This window comes from Ovis aries, chromosome 3 (genome assembly GCF_016772045.2).
Source record: "Ovis aries strain OAR_USU_Benz2616 breed Rambouillet chromosome 3, ARS-UI_Ramb_v3.0, whole genome shotgun sequence".
NCBI classification, from domain to species: domain Eukaryota; kingdom Metazoa; phylum Chordata; class Mammalia; order Artiodactyla; family Bovidae; genus Ovis; species Ovis aries.
Genome location: NC_056056.1, coordinates 116,659,815 through 116,684,255, shown reverse-complemented (window position 1 = coordinate 116,684,255; position 24,441 = coordinate 116,659,815). Strand labels below are relative to the sequence as shown.

The 24,441-nt window shown below is 37.1% G+C and overlaps 1 protein-coding gene and 1 long non-coding RNA gene across 2 annotated transcripts in view; one reads left to right on the top strand and one right to left on the bottom strand.

The window, feature by feature from the left end:
- The window catches only part of LOC105614699 (uncharacterized), a 90,379-nt gene extending 79,836 nt beyond the window's left edge, over positions 1-10,543 (top strand). The window contains exon 2 of the long non-coding RNA XR_009599879.1: positions 5,493-10,543. This is a non-coding gene — a long non-coding RNA (uncharacterized LOC105614699). The remainder of the gene's footprint in view (positions 1-5,492) is intronic.
- PTPRQ (protein tyrosine phosphatase receptor type Q) overlaps positions 1-24,441 on the bottom strand; it is a 304,390-nt gene that overhangs the window by 55,380 nt on the left and 224,569 nt on the right. The window contains exons 46-51 of the mRNA XM_060412482.1: positions 20,323-20,509; positions 16,689-16,933; positions 13,340-13,406; positions 10,068-10,226; positions 9,318-9,540; positions 7,654-7,727 (exon numbers count right to left, since the gene is read on the bottom strand). Of these exons, the coding sequence (XP_060268465.1) occupies positions 7,654-7,727; positions 9,318-9,540; positions 10,068-10,226; positions 13,340-13,406; positions 16,689-16,933; positions 20,323-20,509 (955 nt within the window). The remainder of the gene's footprint in view (positions 1-7,653; positions 7,728-9,317; positions 9,541-10,067; positions 10,227-13,339; positions 13,407-16,688; positions 16,934-20,322; positions 20,510-24,441) is intronic.

Here is a 24,441-nt window from a genome sequence, read left to right as displayed (position 1 = left end):
TGGAGTCCACCCAAACCCATGTCCATCGAGTTGGTGATGCCATCCAACCATCTCATCCTCTGTCGTCCCCTTCTCTTCCTGCCCTCAATCTTTCCCAGCATCAGGGTCTTTTCCAGTGAGTCAGCTCTTTGCATCAGGTGGCTAAAGTATTAGATTTTCAGCTTCAACATCAGTCCTTCCAATGAACACCCAGGACTGATCTCCTTCAGAATGGACTGGTTGGATCTCCTTGCAGTTCAATGGACTTTCAAGTCTTCTCCAACACCACAGTTCAAAAGCATCAATTCTTCGGCACTCAGCTTTCTTTATAGTCCGACTCTCACATCCATATATGACCACTGGAAAAACCATAGCCTTGACTAGATGGACCTTTGTTTGCAAAGTAATGTCTCTGCTTTTCAATATGCTGTCTAGGTTGGTCATAACTTTCCTTCCAAGCAGTAAGTGTCTTTTAATTTCATGGCTGCAATCACCATCTCCAGTGATTTTAGAGCCCAGAAAAATAAAGTTAGCCACTGTTTCCCCATCTATTTCCCATGAAGTGATGGGACCAGATGCCATGATCTTCAGAGCCAACTTTTTCACTCTCCTCTTTCACTTTCATCAAGAGGCTCTTTAGTTCTTCTTCACTTTCTGCCATAAGGGTGGTGTCATCTGCATATCTGAGGTTATTGATATTTCTCCCAGCAATCTTGATTCCAGCTTGTGCTTCCTCCAGCCTAGCATTTCTCATGATGTACTCTGCATAGAAGTTAAATAAGCAGGTTGATAATATATAGCCTTGAAATATTCCTTTTCCTATTTGGAACCAGTCTGTTGTTCCATGTCCAGTTCTAACTGTTGCTTCCTGACCTGCATACAGGTTTCTCAAGAGGCAGGTCAGGTGGTCTGGTATTCCAATCTCTTTCAGAATTTTCCACAGTTTATTGTGATCCACACAGTCAAAGGCTTTGGCATAGTCAATGAAGCAGAAATAGATGTTTTTCTGGAACTCTCTTGCTTTTTTGATGATCCAGCGGATGTTGGCAATTTGATCTCTGGTTCCTCTGCCTTTTCTAAAACCAGCTTGAACATCTGGAAGTTCATGGTTCACGTATTGCTGAAGCCTGGCTTGGAGAATTTTGAGCATTACTTTATTAGTGTGTGAGATGAGTGCAATTGTGTGGTAGTTTGAGCATTCTTTGCCATTGCCTTTCTTTGGGATTGGAATGAACACTCACCTTTTCCAGTCCTGTGGCCACTGCTGAATTCTCCAAATTTGCTGGCATATTGAGTACAGCACTTTCACAGCATCATCTTTCAGAATTTGAAATAGCTCAACTGGAATTCCATCACCTCCATTAGCTTTGTTTGTAGTGAGGCTCCCTAAGTCCCACTTGACTTCACATTCCAGGATGTCTGGCTCTAGGTGAGTGATCACAGCATCGTGATTATCTGGGTTGTGAAGATCTTTTTGTACAGTTATTCTGTGTATTCTTGCCACGTCTTCTTAATATCTTCTGCTTCTGTTAGGTCCAGACCATTTCTGAGCCCATCTTTGCGTGGAATGTTCCCTTAGTGTATCTAGTTTTCTTGAAGAGATCTGTAGTCTTTCCCATTCTATTGTTTTCCTCTTATTTATCACTGAGGAAGGCTTTCTTATCTCTCCTTGCTATTCTTGGGAACTCTGCATTCAAATAGGTATATCTTTCCTTTTCTCCTTTGCTTTTTGCTTCCCTTCTGTAATCTAGTGGGAAAAAAATGATTTCATAGACCAAAGAAATTTTCAGATTAAATTACCATTTCAAAGCACCAGCCCAGTGAAGTGAAGAAATGACATATAATGTATTAATAAACAGTAGGTAATCCTTTAGGCACGTGCATTACAAATGTACTACTAGGAAAGGACAAAATGTACTGTGATTGTCGTGTACAAATTTTGATTCACTGCTACGTATGTACCCACAGAGCATCACCAGTACAGAGTGAAGTTATTCTCTAGGTGCTGTCACAGGAAATGGAACTCTTCTGCTTGAAAGTATGAGCATTCTTTTTATAATATGTACAAGTCATTTCCCAAAGAGACTTAAAATCCTATGAAAGGTCACATCATTTTATTTGCATAACTAATGCTCTACTGTAATTAAGCAAATCATAAAGCACTAATTTTTTACAAGTATCATCTTTTGATTAAAGTTATCATTACTTAAACTCAGCCTATGGATCTGACGTTTTAAGCTACTTTTATATTTCTCAGGAGAAGCTTGAATTAAAGGAGTTATAAAGCTCCTAGGACAATGTCTGCCTCTTGATACAGATACATATCACATAAGAGAATGTGACTTTGAGCTTTATAACTCATTTATTATGACAGAATTTCAGTTAAAAAGTTTTCTTTCAGCCCTGTACTAGACATCCAGAATATTTGAATACTGTACAAAGAACTTACCAGAAGTCATTCTATGTCATAATTTAAGAAATATCTACTAAAATACCCTAAATAAATGTTACTTTCATATATCAGCTATGCAAAATCTTAGAAGTAGATACTAAACAATTATTTCCAGGATGTAGAGAAAAGTCACACTTATTGTTTACAAAAAACAAAAGGAATTACTGCATTTTTATGTGTAAAAATAAAGCATACTAATGTTTTAATGTTAGCCTTAAAAAGCTGAGAAGGTGAAAAGAGAACAGCTAGAAATAGTTTAAAACACTGAGAGGAGAAAATGGTACAACAAGGATAGGAAGTATGCAGGAGCAGAAAAATTAGCAATAGTAATGAAAGCTACTTGGGCACTTAGTAATTTCTAGGCAACACAACATTGCCTGAAGTCAGGTTGCCTGGGTCTAAAAGCTGGTGGTGTACTTCCCCAGCTCTGTAACCTTGGGCAAGCTGCTTAAAGACCCAGCTTCAGATTTCTTAGCAATGTATTAGGGATACCCACACATAGGAAATCACATTATAGGGTTGTAGTGAAAAAATACATGAGGCTACATAGAGAAAAACAGTCATGAAGGGCTTGGCACATAAGTAAAAAACATTTCCTATATTTATTAATAAACTTATTCATTAATCTGTACATTCATCTGATTTAATCTCCCAGTTAAGTTTATGAAAGTGTGAAGTGAAAGTGTAGGTTGCTCAGTCGTGTCTGACTCTTTGCGACCTCATGGACTGTAGCCCGCCAGGCTCCTCTGTCCATGGGATTCTCCAGGCAGGAGGACTGGAAGTGGGTTTCCATTTCCTTCTCCGGGGGATCTTCCCAGCCCAGGAATTGAATCGGAGTTTCCTGCATTGCAGGCAGATTCTTTACTGTCTGAGCCACCAGGGAAGCCCAGTTAGTTTATGAATTGGGTATTATTCTACTTTTGGAAATGAGACTGCAGAGGTTAATTTGTTAAGTAACTAATTCAAAGTCACAAATTCCATATATGCCAAAATGGCCTGTAACTTGCTTGTCTGGCTGCAGAGTTTACGAGCTTCACTATCACATTACTACTGCCTGTGAACATCATAAAACTTCCCCCTGTTCCTTTTGCCACAAAAAACATATATAGTGACTCCTTATTTTTCTTCTCAAGTGAGAATACTAGAACTTTCCATTGTCAGCACAGTAATTAAATGAGTGTTATGACCGAAAAAAAAAACCAATCACAGAGTGCCTTTGCTGTGGAGTTTGTTTCCTCTTGTTCAGCTTTAATGAAGCCCTGTGAGGTACATAACGGAGTGTCTGCTCTTCAAATCATAGGACTCCTCTATAATGAAACCGTGAAATCAAAACTTTGCCTGCAAGCAGTTTCCATAAACTTATGTACCTAAGGACGAGTTTTTAAAAATGAATTTAAGAATTATGAATTTGGTTAATAAAAATTCTAAGCCTCAGTCCTGAATGCAAATAAAAGTAAGTTGTAAGTCTATCTTTAGGATTAAAATGATGGCACTTGTCATTCTGCATTATTCCTACGGTCATCAAGACTTCCCCAGGTGTGACTCATCTTCCACCTTATTCATCTCTATTTAGCAAAGCCCTATCTGGCCCCTTCTCGCTTGTCCCGCTGCTAGCCTTTTCACTAATCTTAAGCCTTTTAGTTCATCAGTGATTCTTTGCCCCTAATTTAACATCCCAATAATAATATCTCTACAGTCGCAGCCACTATCAAAATGGCCAGTCTTGTAAGTGCCTGTCCTATGCTAACTTCAAAACACAGCCTTCAACAGGTGCTTAAATCCTGAAGACTGTACTGATAGGTAGCTCAACTTGAAGCTCCTTGCCCGTGGTGTGCAAAATACCAGTGAATGACTGTACATCCAGTGGTGGTTTGATGACCTAGATGGGACCTAACTTCTTTGGCTAAAGAGTGAGATATACCCAAGCATGGGGCAGGCTTGTGAGAAATGCTGGGAGCCACTAGTCCTATATCCTAACACATGACATATTAGAGGGAGAGGACTCAACGTGCATCCTTGGTCCTCTTATGACCCCAGGGATGTTATACCAATGCATTTGCTGTTTGCTGGCCCCCACTCACACAGCCGTGAAATCATTCTTGCCATTGGCCACGGCCCACTATAGAAATGGTCAACTTCATTTCTTTTTTGAGTCCTTCTACTATATCCTCCTCAGCAATGTTCTTTTTCCAAAAACTACGACTTCATGGCTTTTTATGAATATCAACTGTAGACCAGCACCTTTTCTGACCTGACTCATCAGAGTGAACCGGACAGACACAGAACCACAATATCCAATAGCTAGGTAAAAATAATAATAATGTGAGGCCAGAAATTGATGGTGTTATATCCATTCACCAGCAGAATGACTGAGCTACTTTGCTCTAGATCAAAGAATTCTGCTCCAGTGGTACATGACACATTACAAATCTGAATATTTCCTTTCACCATAACTGAGGGTCGCACTCCTTTAAACTCCATCTACTCCTGCCCAGTACTGTTTTACTAGCTACAGATAACCATCTAGGTAGCAGAATTCTGTGCAGTCAGTCAGAGTGAGCATTACAGAGCAAAAGCCTATTATCGAGCTGCTATCTGCCAGGAGAGAGCCCACTGAGGGCCACTCTAAGGAGGAACCTGAAAAGCTGTCTTTATGTCACGGGTCTATGCATGCCCAGTCGCGTCCGACTGTCTGTGACCTGCCAGGCTTTCTGTCCATGAGATTTCCCAGGCAAGAACACTGGAGTGGGTTGCCTTTTCCTTCTCCAACAAATAACATGAACGCTGAAAAACTGATCGTAGATACATATGACCCTTCCCTGTCACTACCCCTTACCAACCCAATGGCATTCCACCTGCCACGTCCAGTCCGGCTCCCCAGCCCTCCTACTCTACCCTTGGTAAGAGCTGGTGCTCTGCCCTTCCTTCTCTGGCTTATATCCTCTGACACTCCTGCGGTTACCAGGGCGCACAGACATTAGCACCTGGGTGACTGGGGTGGTGGTGGTGATTCCAGGAGAGGAAGCAGAGAACTTACCAGCGTATTTCTCCTGCCTTCTAGAATTATTTATTGCGTGCCACTGCCTTGGCTGTGAGAGACAGGAAGAGAAAGAAGAGACCATCGCTGAGCAACATCCTGAGACTGCCTGTGGCCAGTGCTGAATGGGGCCCATCCAGTATCTGAGGACTCACATCCCTGTGCACTGTGGTTCCTGACGCTTGACTTTCCCTCTTCTCTCATTCCTATTAACCCAGATGTGTCAACTTTACATTCCAGATAACCAGCTGAACATGCTGTCCTCATATCAGTCATCTATATAAACCCAAGAAGCTGTGAGATGAATAATACACAGCAAACAATACCACAAAGTAAGCTCTTTTTAGCACTGCATCTACAAAATGTCATTTCTCTAAGACATATGAGCTAATCCATTTGTACTATGTTTCTTATCTTCCATCAGTTAATATACTGGGCTCAGCATTTAGCTGTGGTAATATGTGGTTTCTGACTGCTGTACCCTATAGCATTTCCTGTAAGGAAATGATGTTGATGCCACTAAAATATTCACTGAGGCAGTGTCAGGTGTGATAAACACATCCTTCAAATGCAGAAACACTTGACAAAAGTTTAAAATGATTGAATTGTCATGTAAAAATAAACCAGTGATATTTATGGAATTAGGCAGACAGCATAGCCAATAAAATGTTATTCTTTTATAAACATTAATGTAGCAAATGGTATACTACATTTCTTCAAGATCCAAAGTTTCCTTAACTAAGTGGAGGCCGAAGAAACTGGCTTTTTATACAATTAATGGTCCAGAACCAGATGGGACTTTCTAACTAAAAATAGTGGAACATTCTCTTATCTTCTCTCAATCTTAACTCTCACCGAAATCTATTGCACTGATGATATATACTGTGGATCTGAACAACACACAGAGTTCCACAGGCTCAGAGACTGATACACAGGAGATAGAATGTTGCAAATTACTCAGAGAAATCCTAGGGAAAGAATTGCTCCCAAGGAAGTATAATTTTTAAATCTTTCATTATAATCTATCAAAAAGAAGCTATTAAGCATTCAGCATTTTTATTAACTATAAAAGGTTAATCTGTTTACCCATGTTGTTTTACATAAATCTTTCAAGGCAGATAATATCACCATTTTCCAAATAAGGAAACTGAAGGTAATAGAAATTACCACTTGAGAAAATAGAGTCAAGATTTGAATCCAGATCTAAATCCTGCATTTGCAGTTTAATGGTTATAAATTTGTGCTGGTAGAGCCACTTAATTACTGAATCTGGGCCAGGGTTTCCTCATCTGTAAAATGGAGCTAACGTTAGCAACCTAACAGGGTTTCTGAACCTCAGCACATTGATTAGGGGTTAGATAACTCCTTGCTGGAGGGGCCTGCCTACGCCCTGGAGGCTAGGCAGTAGCACCTCTGACCTCTCTGCCCACAGGATGCCGCTAGCTCAGCCCCCCCACTTAGGACAACCCAACCAAAAATGGCTTCAGACACTGCCAAATCCCCAGACAGTAATATCAGTCCATTGAGAACGACTGACCTAAATTAAAGGATCGTTGTGAAGAATCCATCAGTTAATACATACTAAGGACCTCAGAGTATGTCTGGCGCAGAATATTTAATGTTAGATATGTTGATGGTGAAGGAGGTGGAGGAGAGAAAGAGAAGTAGCAGTAGGAAGGGGAGGAGGGGGAGAAAGAGAAAAGGAAGAAATATGTCTGCATCTGACTGAATGGTACTTATGTTTTATCCAGGCCTGACTGGGTAGATACAATTGAAAAACTCATGAAAGCACTGATCAGACAGAAAACTTAAAAAGACTGATAAGCTTCTAACTTTCAGGATTATTTCAGAAAAATTTCCTTAATCCTTTTTCATTTTTATGAAGTAAAAATGTTTTACATAGAAGATTGCATATGAAAAAACCAAATATTTTCTTAGTGTAATGTCCATACACATCAGCCTAGACTGAATACCATATTGAAATCTATGTCCAAATTTGAATAGATGGAGCCCATCACTTAAAAGAGTATTATAAATACTACTTTTTCCTTAGTCAACATAATTAACCTTGAAATGACTTTATACTTGAGAACATTCAGTCATGGAATACATTTACTAAGGAACATTACAGCTATGATTAGCATGTTGAGATTATAAATGAAATTAAACTACAAAAATGTCTTACTTAAAGTCTTAACAGGATCAGAGTAATCAGAGTCAGTAAATTGTCCCATGACATTTGTGGCTCTAAATTTAAATCTGTGGAAGAAGAAAAACAATTTACATATGACTTTTTTTTTCCTATGTATAATTTAAACAAGTAGCTGTGGAAAAATACATTTTTTTTCAGAGAACATGAATTTAAAAAGTATAAACTTAGAAATCTGCCACCATCAGAACAAATAGTATCTTTATGAGTAATTATCCTGGACACAGACCTTTTCAACTTCATCAGAGTGTGACTAAAACTCTGACCAGATTCATGAATAGTCAGCAGTTAATCAGATTAAGTAGATCATCTCCCTCATATATTTGTTTGGATGAAATGACTTAATGTCAGCAAAAGCACAATTTAAACATAACTATTACAGTTCAATCACCTTTGAAAATACCAGTAAGTCAGATTTAGAATGATCATATAAAACTTACCTTGTTCACATGTAAACAAATAATAATGCTTATTAATTCTGCGTGTGCATAGCTATATTTTCACTTTATATGCTTCCATGACATACAACATAGAAAATGGGTGCAAAGAAAATGAGCCTTAAAAATCGCTGGATAATTCTATCACCACAGAGACAACCAAAATTTACCTTATTTTAAAACTATGAACATATAAGAATTTTAAAATATAACATCAATCTACATTAATAACCTCTGCTGTTCTCAAATTCTTTTGATTTTATGGTTTATATGAAATGTTTTGGTAAAATTATGCAAAATCAATAATTCTTAGATATAAAACTTTATAGTATATCATATCTATAACTGTTATTGTATGATGATTAATCTCAGGGCATAATTTAGTAACCAAGTAAGTGTTCTTAATAACAGATGATAGGCATTTGGAAAAAAAATGCTCTAACTTCTCTTTCTAATGTTAAGTTGCCCTAGGATGTTTATGAAGAATTTAATAACACTTTAACTAGTAGGCAAAAGTGAAACTAGCTGTATTTTTCAAATTTAGTATTAAAAATCATATTTTGGAAATTAAATTTTTAAAAATTATAGTCATGATATAATAGTCAACTTAGTAGGAAAAAATAAGCCAAATTTAGCAAAGCATTTAATAGAGCTAAAATATCAACATCTGTTTTTATATTAGAGTGTTATAATCTACACAATACCAAATACTAAAGTGAATATAAATATTTTAATACACCATTTAGATGTTTGATAATATGAAGAGCTGAAAATGATTGTTATGACTGAAGTTAAGGGAGCCACAATTAACTGGAAGACGAGGATAGTGTTTCTAAAGCGGTACATACATCAGCATGCATGGCAGAATGATGAGAAAGACAAAACATCGCACACTAGTCACATAGCCCTTTACAAGAAGAATTAAATTCTCCTACCTGAGTTCTCCAATTTGCACAATATTCATATTGCCCTTAGTTGCTTATTTCAAACCACAATTACTTATAAGTTTGCCTACTTTCCCTAGGACTGTACTTTTACTGAATGAAAAGACAATGCCTTGTTGATCTTTATCATGCATCAGGTCACAATACGTTATGGATATCCAGTACTTACTGGAAAAAATGAGAGGAGGAGTAGATGGATGGGTTAAAAATGTCAACTAGCTTGCTGTCATGATGCATAGGAAGCATAAACTATACTTACAAGTATTGCTTTTTTGGTTTCAGAGGTCCATTGCAGATTTTGTCTTCATTACCAGGAATCATACACGCATTATCAGCACCTATGATGTAAATTTCTTCATTGCCACTAAACTTTGCTTTTCCCTCTGTACATGGGGGGTTAGGAAAGCCTTCATTTGTAAAATATGGCCTTGGTTTATTAAAATATGCATCATACCACTTTGTTACATTTCCATCATGCTGAGCTATTTTCAGAAAAAAGAAGAATTATTACAAGTCATATCCAAACGTATTTTCACATTTATAAAAGGCGTTTCTATAATTGCATGAGAAAAAATCTGGATGCAACATCTTTCACTTTCTGAACCACAAGGGATGATTCAACTGATCTACCAGGATAAGCAGGTAACCCTATCTATCCCATCAGACACGACACTATTGTGGAGAATGACGTCTCAGAGAAAAAGCATTCTTCAGTCAAGAGTAACTTTCCCACCTTCAAAGAAGCTATCAAGACTGCATCCTGCCAAAATCCTACCAGCATATAGAATAAATAAATATTTTAACCACATGTCTTTTAATTTTGACAAACTATTTAGGCATAAATTAATGATCAGTAAAATTAATGATAATATTGACAATCTACTAAGCTCAAAGGATGTTGTAATAATCAAGAGTCTATCTTATAATACTAATTTTGAATTGAAATGTCTTTAGCATTGAGCAGTCCACACTCCACAATTTAACAAGATAACCTGGCATGTGAGGATACCTCCTGCTTCTGCTACAAGCACTTGTACATTTTTGATTGGTCCATGATCATCATTGTAGTAACATATTGGCATTCTGATTGTAATTGTTGTTGAAGTCACAAGAAGTTTTCCTGTGGCATCATAAATAGGGGTTGGTTTGGTTTTTGGTCGTGCTGGAGCTGGAAACATGAAGAAGAACTATCACTAGCTGTTGATTTTTTGTTCTTACAGAAAAGAGAAAATCATTTTAAATTCTCCTTTAATGCAGGTAATTTACAGATAAAGTGATGACAAACGTAAATAACATGAAACATTTTTGTTTGGATACGGCAGATATTTGGCAATTATTACCTCCTAATGATATAATATTATATATTTGAGACTTGCCTGAGATAATGGAGCCCAGGTGTGATTTTCAGATGTCGGATTCCTCTTCATGTATTAAAGAAATTCAAACTATATATACATATAATTTTCACAAATGTATTAAATCATACTAATATTTTAGTGTGTTTTTTTTTCTCTTACTTCCTTTAGCTGGTTCACTAATTTCTGTTCTAGTCACACCAGGAGCTCTGCCCTCCAACCCCACAGTTATCCATCCCAAACAACTAGATGATATCCTTTCATATTTTTATGTTCACATAATCATATAAAAATACATAAAGTCATATGTAATGGATTTTTCTCACTGATACATTTTAATGGGGCTCTGTTAAGTATTATACCACATATTGCTTTTTATTACAATGACTGTATAAATCTTTTCAAGTCAGCAAGTTCTGGGTTAATTCATTCTTCTTAATAACTGTATTATTTGTCATGGTACAACTGCATCACATTTATTCAATCATTCACTGGGTGATAGGAATTCACTTTTCCTTCAGTCTTTGAACATTTGCTTCACTAATCAGCCTTATTAAGTCTTACTCACTGATTCTTTTATTTCTATAGAATATATTCCCAAGTGCAGAATTTCTGGAAGAAAAGGTACATGTACTTTTAACTTGAACACATATTTCCAGAATAATTTCTAAAAGTGTCATGATAATTCACATTTTACCATCAATGCATACAAGTATCTTCAAAACTAATATTTGTAGAGGTTCTGCTTGTTTCATCTTAGAGCTCCTCACACTAGCTGTTTGAGCATCAGTAAGTTACTTAATCAAACTTCAATTCTCATAAAATCTTTTTAAAAAGCCTCTTAACCATGCCATAAAATTGGCAGTATCATTTCCATTTGATAAATGAGGAAAATAGCCTTAACGCCACATAGCTGTGAAAGGGAAGTATCAAGACATGAACCAAATCTTTTTGACTCAATTCTTTAGCTCACTCCTCTGAGATGTCAGGGTTATGCTGATGTTAGATATGCAGGAGGTTTACTGGGGGAAATATTTGTGGAGAATAGGGGAGCCGGGAGCAATAGTAGGTGGCAAGATCACAGTTCTGACGTGTAAATGAGGAGAAGGAAGGAAGGAAGGATGTGGCAGGAACAGCCTCCAGGTTCAAGGGAGACCACTGGGGAGCCCCCAAGACAAGGTTTCCAGTTCCAGGATCTGTCATTGGACAGTACTGTCCAAACTGATATGACAATCGTTAATCCAGTGTTACTCCATGTCATTAATAAAATTATGCATATTACGAGAGAAAAATTCAATTTTTTAGACCCCCCATCCCTGCTACCAGTACTCGTCCATTTTCTCTAGATAACTGGTCATGAGTCTATCTGCTCTATGTAAAGTGTGGGAAGTCAGAACTAATCATCTTTACTGGAGGATGAGCAAAATGTCTGAAATGGGAAGTTTCACTAAACAAATATAATGCATCTATTGTTACATACTGAATATATGAGTAAGTCTGCCACTGAATAACAAAGAAATACTATTACAGTTATATAAACTACCCAGTGGTGAAAAAATAAAATTTATCAGCTTCATCTTACAGTGAATATTTCTTATTTTTAACAAAGCAAGTTTCTAGATACTGTGGGTTTTTCAGATTCTCTCTTAATCCTCACAATATGAGGTAGGAACTAGTATTATCTCTATTAAACTGGCTTAGAGGTGTTAAGAGTCCCTTGGACTGCGAGGGATCCAACCAGTCCATTTTAAAGGAGATCAGTCCTGGGATTTCTTTGGAAGGAATGATGATAATGCTGAAACTCCAGTACTTTGGCCACCTCATGCGAAGAGTTGACTCATTGGAAAAGACTCTGATGCTGGGAGGGATTGGGGGCAGGAGGAGAAGGGGACGACAGAGGATGAGATGGCTGGATGGCATCACGGACTCGATGGACGTGAGTCTGAGTGAACTCCAGGAGTTGGTGATGGACAGGGAGGCCTGGCGTGTTGCAATTCATGGGGTCGCAGAGTCTGACACGACTGAGCGACTGGACTGAACTGAACTGAGACGTGTTAAGAAACTTGTCTAAAGCCAAACAAGGTAGCAAGTGGCCAACCCAGGATTCAGCCTCAGCGACGTGACCCTCGACCCGCCTAAAGACGGCATTGAATGGCTGTGCTGCGCTGCAGTTACCAAAGGCTGAGAGAAGATGGTTTTCATTTTAGAAAGGGGATCAGGTGGGATTCTACTAAAGCTCAATACATATAGTTTTAGAAATCTCTCTGCAGGTTTCACACAGGTTTTTAGAGAAGGGACAAATCCGTGTGCACGTTTCTTTCTTGAGAAGGCACCCTGAATAACTGAGTGGCCTTAAGTTCCTCTTAATAACCTCCTGTGGGTTTTGTGGAATTTGGTGAGGGAGGGAGTCTCTAGATTTTTATATATTTTCTATGAAAAAAATCCCTGTCAATGATGAATTGATAGATCTACTTTATAGCCAGAATCATACAGTTGATTCTATGGTAGTTCAGTAAATACCATTTTATTAACTTAAAAGAATCTGACTTTCAAAAAAAGATCAGTCAGAGAATCTACTTAGAACTAGTCAAAGTCCAGTCATGGGTAATTTAAAGAAAGAGTTTCCTTTTCAATAAAATTGAAAAAATATAAAATACAATTATAAAGTTTGTCTCAGCAAAATTTCAATTTAGCAGAAAACAAATATAGCAGACAGTCTCTGTAATTAACATGGTAATTTGCCTCATGATTTAGGTATTTTAATTACAGCTTTAATAAGCATATATTACTACTTATTACTTAATGTATGCTTACTATATGTATATGCATCATTTAAAAGCTTAGCTACATCCATAACTCTAATACAGAAAATAAATTATAATTACTTTTAAGACAAAAGCATTTCATGGGAAGGCAGCTCATGTACCTTTAATATCCATGGTTATTCTCATTTGAACCTTTGGCCCTGCACCCGCACTGTTGATTGCATAAACCTAAAACAAAGAAACATCTTGTTATTATTTTCACAGGTGTATATATAAGCAATTATGATTATGTCATTTTAAAATTCTATTTTTTAAAAAACAGTTCATATAGTCTATTATATTTTCTTGCACTCAAATTTATATAATATATGGAGGAAGAATGTTAGCAATAAACTAGTTCTTACAACTGATACTATGGTACTAAGCCCTGAGAACAAAGGCTCGGCGACCTAAACAGCCCTATCACAGAGACTAAGAAAGATGTGGCTTCTATTTGAACCCGTAGGAGGAAAGAGCAGAAGAGTCACTGTGTCTACACTCTCTTCATCTACTCTAACATCTGTTCCTTTTCTCTGTAGCTAGGTAACTCCAGCTTTCTTTAAATCCATATTCAAGACTCTCTTTTTTTTCCTTCTGAGATGAAACCCTATTCCCTCAGCCTCCCAGTTTTCCTGTATTAAATCATCCCTCTGAAAGTTGGCCTCTCTGCCCTGCTTCACCCCTGCCCCTAAGTATCTGACGCTATAACCTGCATAATGTAGCATATACACATAAAGCATTTCTGTTTGTATCTGCAGAGGGTGATTTACACAAATGTGAATCCTCTCAATCAGCTTGGTGCTCAGGAAGCTGCAGACACAGGCTCTTCCTTAATTCACTGTATCTCTCTATATATTAATAAAATAACGACTGTGTTCTTGCCAATTTCATTATATTCAATAAACACAATTTAGAATGCATCTTTATTGGAATTAATAAATTTGTTTCATACATTACTGGTCCACCCTCTACCCTATGCACAGTTTAGAAGTATTTTGATTGAATTAAAATAACATATATGATGTGGCAGGTATAGTAAATAAACCAAGCCTATAAAATGTAGCTTAAAAATATATATAAAGGAAATATTTATTGGTGTATGTGAACTTCAAAAAGAAAGTATTCAAAATGAAGTGATGCTATAATGTGATTAATTAATTATATTTCTTTACAACCTAACATTTAAGTGGAATAATAAAGCTGGGCAGTGCTTCTCAAGTTGCAGTGAGGAAAGAAGTCACTCACAAACCCTATTAAAGGAAAACATATAGGTTTTGATTCATTTGGTTAGGACCATGTGAAAGTTACACATTTCTAGTAAATTCTCAGGTGTTGAGGACAGTGAAAACTGCACCTTGCAAATAATCGAAAGATTGATTTTTTCCTTATGAACTAGTGGACTTCCCCTGGTGGTACAGTGAATGACAGGCCACATGCCAGTGCAAGGGACATAGGTTTGATGCCTGGTCTGAGAAGATTCTACGTGCCACAGGGCAGCTAAGCTATGTGCCACAACTACTGAGCCCGTCCTCTAGAGGCTGTGAGCTGCTGCTACTGAAGCTCACACCCCTAGAGCCCGTGCTCTGCAACAAGAGAAGCCACTGCAATGAGAAGCCCACGCACGGCAACGAAGACCCATTCATAATTTTAAAAATTATGGATTAGTTGTGCTTTATTTCCTATTTTTCTTTTATTTGCGAGAGCCAAACCATTTGTTTCCTACCATCACTATTAATATCCTGTATAGAAATTACTATTCCTATTACTGATTTTTCAGATAAGGAAAAAGAGGCACAGATTTGCAGAAACTGCCCTGAAAGAAACTAGCAGGGCCAGGATTTGAATCTCGGTCAGTTCATTCTCTTAACTACCACCTTCTCTCTAACAGATCTTTTAGAATGGGGGTTCATTTAATGGTATGTGTAACAAGAGTCCTAGCAAGTCAGATTATACAGTGAGTGAGGGAAATAACACAAATTATTAAGGATGGTTTTCCGATATCAAGAGTTTGTTGGAAGATTAGTTACTTGACTATTTAGTTACTTGAGCTACTTGAATGCTTAGGGTGAATTTCAGTTCAGTTCAGTTGCTCATTTGTGTCCAACTCTTTGCGACCCCATGAACCACGGCATGCCTGGCCTCCCTGTCCATCACCAACGCCTGGAGTTCACCCAAACCCATGTCCATTGAGTTGGTGATGCCATCCAACCATCTCATCCTCTGTTGTCCCCTTCTCCTCCTGCCCGCAATCTTTCCAGCATTGGGGTCTTTTCAAATGAGTCAGCTCTTCCCATCAGGTGGCCAAAGTATTGGAGTTTTGGCTTTAGCATCAACCTCCCATTGAACACCCAGGACTGATCTCCTTTAGGATGGACTGGTTGGATCTCCCTGCAGTCCAAGGGACTCTCAAGAGTCTTCACCAACACCACAGTTCAAAAGCATCAATTCTTCGGTGCTCAGCCTTCTTCACAGTCCAACTCTCACATCCATACATGACCACTGGAAAAACCATAGCCTTGACTAGACAGACCTTTGTTGGCAAAGTAATGTCTCTGCTTTTTAATATGTTGTCTAGGTTGGTTCTTGGAGAAGGCAATGGCAACCCACTCCAGTACTCTTGCCTGGAAAATCCCATGGATAGAGGAGCCTGGTAGGCTGTAGTCCATGGGGTCACAAAGAGTCGGACACGCCTGAGCAACTTCACTTTCACTTTTCATTTTCATGCATTGGAGAAGGAAATGGCAACCTACTCCAGTATTCTTGCCTGGAGAATCCCAGAGATGGCAGAGCCTGGTGGGCTGCCATCTATGGGGTCGCACAGAGTCGGACATGACTGAAGCGACTTAGCAGCAACAGCAGCTAGATTGGTTCTATGTTGCTTAATAGATGATTTTCTGAATTATATAGTTCTTTTTGAAAATTCCAAGACATGCTATAAAAATCGTGAAAGGGTGAAACAAATTGTATGTGTATTATGTCTATGTGGATGTATATGAACTCACATATATATTTACTTTCCAAAATGGATAATTTAGAATTAAGATATAAAATGCTTTAATAATAGTTGTGTGAAATACATGTGAATTTCAATCATACAAATAGTTATTTCTGACCTTTGCCTTTGCTATTTCCTTTTCCATTTTCCATTTATAATCACACAGAAACAGTCTTCCTTTAGGCAGAACTATCTACATATCACTGCTCTTTTAGTGTGGATTTTCTTTATGCTTTATTTTTGATTTCCACTATAATTGTGCAAACTTTTCTGTTATTTACATATTTTCACATGACTTGCTATATTAAAATAGGAAATCAGCAATTCTGTTTCCCCAGATCTTTTTCACTTGGCATGTCTTTAAGCAATTCCACCAAGAGAAATGTAGTATTACATAAGCTGCAGTATTTTTGAATGCTGAGTGTTTCTATCAACTTTGTAAAACAGATGAATAATTAAAAACTGTATATACTTACACTGATGTTGTATGTATGTCCACCTTTGAGCCCTTCTAACATTGCAATGACAGATGTGTCCGTTTTCTGGATGATACTGAGGTTGTGAATCTGGACAGCAGTAGGATCGTCTTCTCTGTAAACCAAAGCTTGATATACTTGGATATTTCCATTTGGTTGAGAAGGAGGAAGAAATGTTAACTGAAATTTTGTAACTTCATCTGGTATCTTCTGAAATGTCATGTTGTTAGGTGGATCCTTAGGGACTAAAAGTATTTAGCAGTTAAAATTATTTAAAAATTTGTGTTCATTTTGACCTCCATATAAAACTGATTTGCTTCAAATTTCTCTTTACAAAGAGTAGTACACAAATCATTTAATTATGAAAAGCAAAATGGCAGGTTCATTATAGAATCATTGACATTTATAGATCACAGAAACCGTAACAGTGATCCAGTTTATTTCCTTATATATTTAGCCTTTTATATGTATGTGTCTTACACAGAATGAACTTCTATGACACTCTGAACTTAAAAATAATGTAGACTCACAGGAAGTTGCAAAAATCTTACATTCAGTTCCTTGTAACCTTCCCCTAGCTTTCCCCAGTGGTGACATCTTATATAACTGTAGTTAAATATCAAACCTGGGAACAGAACTGACACAATCATATTAACTTGACTATAGGTCTTATTCAATTTTCACCATTTTTCATGCTTCCCTGTATTTTTGTATGGTTCTATGCAATTTAATTCCATGTATAGACTCCTGTAACCATCACCAGAAAGAAGATGCAAAACTCTTCCATCACCATAAAGAAAAGTCCTCTTGCTCTCCCCTTATATTTGCACTTCATGACTCTTTGACACTGGTCAGTCTCCATCGCCATAGTTTTATTAGTTGCAAAAGACAACAGCACAATGACCTTGAGCTCCAGAGCTGCTGTGTATATCAACAGTTTATTCTGTCTTTACTGCTGAGTAGTGTTCCATTGTACTAGAATTTGTTTCATCATAAAAACATTTGGGTTGTTTCCAATTATTTTTGTCATTATTCCTAATAAGCCTGTTGACATTCATATAAAGATATTTGTATGAACACTAAGTTTTCAATTGCCTGTGATAATTGCCTAAGCTTGTAATTTGTGGATCTGTGGTGAGTGCATGTCCAGTTGTATAGATTACCAAAATATTTTTCCATTGTATCAATAGTTGCACCCTTTTACATTCCCACTAGCAATGTATGAGAGATCCAGTCTTTTTGGAGTTTTTCCATCATTTGGTATTATTACTATTTTAAAAATTATTTTTTCTGTTCTAGTAGATGCATAGTGATGTATCATTGTGGTTTTAATTTACCTTTTCTTAACAGATAATAGTGCTGAAAAAACATATCTTGAGTTTATGTGCCAATCATATTTCCTCTCTGGTGAAATATCTGTTCCTGTTCTTTGTCAGTTTTCTTATTTTTCTGGCCATGTGACATGTGGGGCCTTAGTTCCCTGACCAGGGATTGAACCCATGCACCCTGCGCTGGCAGCTTGGAGTCCTAATTACTGATCTGCCAGGGAAGTCCCCTCTGCAATTTTCTAATTGGATTCTTTGTAAGTGTTGAATTTTAATATTTCTTTATATATTCTAGATATTCCTGTTTATTTTTGATAAATAAAAGTTGCCCTAATGTATAACTAGCTAAATATCAATAAATTATTATGAAAGATAACACAGGATAAAATTATTTCATAAATGTGAGAACTGGTTCTTGTCAAACTATATAATCAGTATTTTTTTAAATAAATTTAATGGTTGCATGAACATATTTAATCACATTGAAATGTATATATTCTTCCATTCTAGGTAACAAATTTCCATGAAGAAGGCTGTTCATATTTACGTATGAATAGCTCAGATATTCACATACACTTGTAGAGATATCTAGAGATAGTTCCCTACGGCAAGCAAAACATAAGTAAATACATAACAGAAAAAAAAAAAGAGAAGCAGATGTTATTGTGCAAACATCACAATGTGAAGAAATGTATAGCTGATATAAAAGTTAAATTGGTTCAACACTCATTTTCACAATTGCTATTATACATTTTTATGATATATAAGAATATATATATTTCTTTTTATGAGAGATGATTCCCTAAAATTAGGATCAGCTTTAAAGTTGAATACGTGAAAAAATTACCTCAGTGTTAGAAAGAACTTCCTACCCTCCAGATATCTTTGTTTTCATATCTAAAATCTACTCTTAGAGGTTTAGTAAAAATTTATTAAACTACAATATCCTTGGAAATGGTGTCACATTAAGATTGTTGATCAAAGTTTTATGGTATGAACATGAACAAGTTTAGCAGCAACTTTTCTCACCGATGGGCAGGATAAGGGAGAAGGGCAGAAAGTAAAACGGATACCTGAACAATACCTGGCCACTAAATGGAAGCAAGTAGAATTTTATGGTGCTGAGGATAAGATGCACCTTTCAATTTAGAACCGTAAGTTTATAGATAATAGAGTGTACAGTATAATGAAAAGACTAATTTTTTTTTCCCCTCCTATACGTACCTTACAGATAGCAACAAATAAACGATAGCAACACATCCTTTATGTGCTCTTTCCAGAGATATAGCTGCTGGCAAAGAACATCAGGAGTCTGAAGGAGGATGGGGCAAGCGAGTTCTGGGAAGTTGACTTTCCATGGTCATTTCTCCCAGGTTACAATCTCACTATCCACTCAGACCCTGTTCATGCCAACTTGAGGCAATCTGTACGGATTCTGACATTTGTCCTTAGATTATATAATAAAACATGCCGCTTGACTAAATGAAGAGAACAGATATGGTAAACATAGCTGAGGGGTTAATTGGCTCCTCTGTCCATAGGATCCTCCAGGCAAGAATACTGGAGTAGGTTGCCATGCCCTCCTCCAGGGGATCTTCCCGACCCAGGGATTAAACCGAACCCATGTCTGTATGTCTCCTGCATTGGCAAGCATATTCGTGGCTCCTGGAAAGCCCAGATAATTTAATAATAGAGAGGTGGTGGTTTAGTCGCTAAGTCGTGTCTGACTCTTGTGACCCCATGGACAGTAGCCTGCCAGCCTCCTCTGTCCTTGGGATTCTCCAGGCAAGAATACTGGAGTGGGTTGCCATTTCCTTCTCCAGGGGATCTTCCCAACCCACGAATTGAACCTGGGTCTCCTGCATTGCAGGCAGATTCTTTACCGACTGAGCCCTTGATAATAGAGTATCATTATTTTAATGTACATTTAAACCATGGGACATAAATAATTAAAATGGAATTTAAGGTGAAGCTTTATTGACTATAAATAGTTGGAAAAATCATCTCTTAGGCAAGGTTGTCCAACTTTTAAAATACTTAGTGTTGAAATAAACACACAAAAAATACATTTAGATACCTCAATATGAACTAATTTATTTCTGTATTTACAAGTATTGACTGTGCTACATAATTCTATTTTGCCTCAAAAATACAAATAGAAAGCTTCACTTTTGTCAGTCCCAGTGAATCATTGAATTTTATGCTTATATGCTTAAAATTTTCTTGTAACATATATGCTTTGTAGGGTAGAGTGTGAGATAAGAAAGACACTTAGTCAATTTTTAGCAATGATGAAAAATAGACCTTACCTGATTCTAAAGTGGTAACAATTATTTCAGCACTTGACTTTCCATCCACATATGCAGCACTGATATTTCCAGTGAATGCAGTGATCACCACAGAATACCTTGTGAAGATTTCCAAATCTTTAACTTCTATGGTTTTATTTTCTTCATTTGACTTGATTAGGGAAATATTAAATTCATCACTATCTACCTATAGGGGAAAAAATAATAGCTACCAGAGAAAGCAGCACTTGAGTTACAAATCACTAAAACATATTAATAGAAAGCTACAAGTGGTACATCTTTCTAGGCAAGATTTAAAATTTCTTTTCTTTACAGTCAGATGGTCCTGGGAAATCCAAAGTGCTACTTCAAGAGTCTACTAACTAGCAGTTATTTCAACAGTTGAAAGTAAAAGAAAAAAATCAACCACAATAATCAGAAGAAGCAAAAACCATCTCTGTAGTCAATGAAACTTCTACTCCAGTGTTTTACAGAGGAATGAATACAGGTTGGTACATAGTCATCAAGGGTTCAGATCCCAACCTGGTCACTTAGTAACTTCCACAGCATTCGATAAGTCAGTTATGCTCTAACTTTCTACGTATGTAAGATCAGGGCGATAATATCTAAATAATTATAGTATTTTGATGATTTAGAAAAAAACAGATCTGAGGTAGTTAGCAAAGAAACTTATGTTGTTGTTTTTTTTTAATCATGACCCACAAAGTGAAACACATTTGGCAACATAATGTCCATACACATTCAGGATGTATGTGTGCGAATCTGTATTCTTTATAACTGCAAACCGCTTTTAAGAAATACAGCTTCTAAAATGCACTTTGATATTTTCTGCTCTTTTAAATTTTATTCCGATTGATTTTTTAAAATGCTGGTCATACTGAAGTTTGGAAAACTGATCTAGCACCATGCATGGTACTGAATAAGGAATCAATTAATGTAGATGCAATTATTAAACATGTACAAATGAGTATGCTTAGGTATAATAAACACAGTTGTACTATTTATTGGAGCAGTCTGTTTTTGATGGAGAATCTGGCCTACTCACTGTAGGGACTAAACATAGCTAACGTTTCTAGCACTAAATAGGACTTTTTCTGAAATGAAGAGAAAATTCAAAATCCTCTTATGCCTGCTTCTATCAGATACTTGACTTGAAACACTTAAGCTGGATACACTGTCCTCACTAACAAGTTCATTTTCAACTTGAACCTTTCTTATAACTTTGAAAGATGTATTTTTGTTCAGTATGTTCTTCAAATGCTCTTCTCTAAGTTTCTTAACTGAAAAAGATGTTGCTATGAGAAGCACAGAAAAAGCAGATACAATAACAGTATTGAAAAAAAAATCAAACAGATCAAACCATCTTGAGAGAGAGCAGTGGGGGAAGATACTCTAACCTAAGGTGGCAGAAAAACAGATCAGCGTAGGAATCCAACTGATCAGCTTCATGTATCCTCTGGTAGAAAGTGTGTGTTTAATTGGTTGTCAACATTTAAATATCACATACAAATCAGGCTTTTTAAAGTTCCCCTAAGACTAGACTTAAATGTATTCTGGCTAATAATTATCTAAAGATGAATGATGGGTAACTTTATAACAGGGTAGGGGTCCTCAACTCATCACTGCCCACCACTTAGCTTCATGCTGACTGCTCTTCATGTTCCTTAGCTGACTACCAGAGCTATTTCAACTCTGGTTTTATAGAGTTGAGCTGAATTTCTTAAGATTCCATAGCTGCTTGGTAACTGCGATAGGATTTGATCCCAGGTCTTTGAAGAGTTTAGACCTCTCTACACTACTACAAGGTCATGAGACCTGATCTTATAAAGTAAAATTAAATTATTCTAATGCCTTGATTAAAAAATGGGTAACAGATTGCAGTTAGTAAAGTAGGAAATAAAATGCATGTGATGTACCATATCTTATAAAATATATAGTAAAATTCCAAAAGAATGCTGTGCCCTCAAAAAACAGCACGTACAAAAATTCATTCTCTGTCTTTACTAAGCCTACTAAATTTAACCTTCTCTGTACAGTCTCCTCTATATATTATGTACCCTATAACAGAAACTTGAATTACTTTGTAACATTATATTCCAAAAAGACTGGATACATCATACTCTATAATTATCTATATTCTGGTGTTCTAGACTGTGAGTTACTTGGAAGCAGGACTTTACATTTTCCATCTTTGTCTTGGTGCAGAGAAGCTACTAAGTAGTTGATAAGTTAAAAATAAAAGGAACATAAAAGTCTTAGAGGAAAACACAGGCAGAATAATACTCTATGACATAAATCACAGCAACACCCTCTATGAGGCACCTCCTAGAGCAATGGAAATAAAAACAAAAACAAACAAGTGGGACCTAATTACACTTACAAGCTTTTGCACAACAAAGGAAACTATAAAAAGGATAAAAAGACAACCTCAGAATGGGAGAAAATAATAGCAAATGAAACAACTGACAAAGGATTAATTTCCAAAATATACAAACAGCTCATACAAGTCAATACCAGAAAAACAAACAACTCAATCAAAAAGTGGGGAAAAAGCCTAAACAGACATTTCTCCAAAGAAGACATACAGATGGCTAACAAACACATGAAAAGATGCTCAACGTGGCTCATTATTAGAGAAATGCAAATCTAAACTACAATGAGATATCACCTCACACCGGTCAGAATGGCCATCATCAAAAAGTCTACAAACAATAAATGCTGCAGTGGGTGTGGAGAAAAAGGAACCCTCTTGCAGTGTTGGTGGGAATGTAAACTGATACAGCCAGTATGGAAGATGGTATGGAGATTCCTTAAAAAACTAGGAATAAAACCACCAAGTGACCCAGCAATCCCACGCCTAGGCATACACCCTGAAGAAACCAAAATTGAAAAAGATACGTGTACTCCAGTGTTCATTGCAGCACTATTTACAATAGCTAGAACATGGAAGCAGCCTAGATGTCCACCAACAGATGAATGGATAAAGGAGCTGTGGTACATGTACACAATGGAATATTACTCAGCCATAAATGGAATGCATTTGAGTCAGTTCTAATGAGGTGGATGAACCTAGAGCCTATTATACAGAGTGAAGTAAGTCAGAAAGAGAAAAACAAATACCGTCTACTAATGCATATATATGGAGTCTAGAAAGATGGTGGCAGCAATGGAGACACATTCTGTCAGAACTCTCCACCATGACCCATCTGTCTTGGTGGCCCCACACGGCATGGCTTAGTTTCATTGAGGTCTGACAGAATGTGGTCCACTGGAGAAGGGAATGGCAAATCACTTCAGTATTCTTGCCTTGAGAACCCCATGAACAGTATGAAAAGGCAAAATGATAGGATACTGAAAGAGGAACTCCCCAGGTCAGTAGGTGCCCAATATGCTACTGGAGATCAGTGGAGAAATAACTCCAGAAAGAATGAAGGGATGGAGCCAATTCAAAGACAACATCCAGTTGTGGATGTGACTGGTGAGAGAAGCAAGGTCCGATGCTGAAAAGAGCTATATTGCATAGGCACCCGGAATGTTAGGTCCATGAATCAAGGCAAATTGGAAGTGGTCAAACAGGAGAAGGCAAGAGTGAACGTCAACATTCTAGGAATCAGCGAACTAAGATGGACTGGAATGGGTGAATTTAACTCAGATGACCATTATATCTACTACTGTGGGCAGGAATCCCTCAGAAGAAATGGAGTAGCCATCATAGTCAACAAAGGAGTCCAAAATGCAGTACTTGGATGCAATCTCAAAAACAACAGAATGATCTCTGTTCGTCTCCAAGGCAAACCATTCAATATCACGGTAATCCAAGTCTATGCCCCGACCAGTAATGCTGAAGAAGCTGAAGACTTCTATGAAGACCTACAAGACATTCTAGAACTAACACCCCAAAACAATGTTCATTATAGGGGACTAGAATGCAAAAGTAAGAAGTCAACAAACACCTGGAGTAACAGGCAAATTTGGCCTTGGAGTACAAAATGAAGCAGGGCAAGGGCTAATACAGTTCTGCCAAGAGAATGCACTGATCATTGCAAACACCCTCTTCCAACAACACAAGAGAAGACTGTACAAATGGACATCACCAGATGGTTGACACCGAAATCAGAT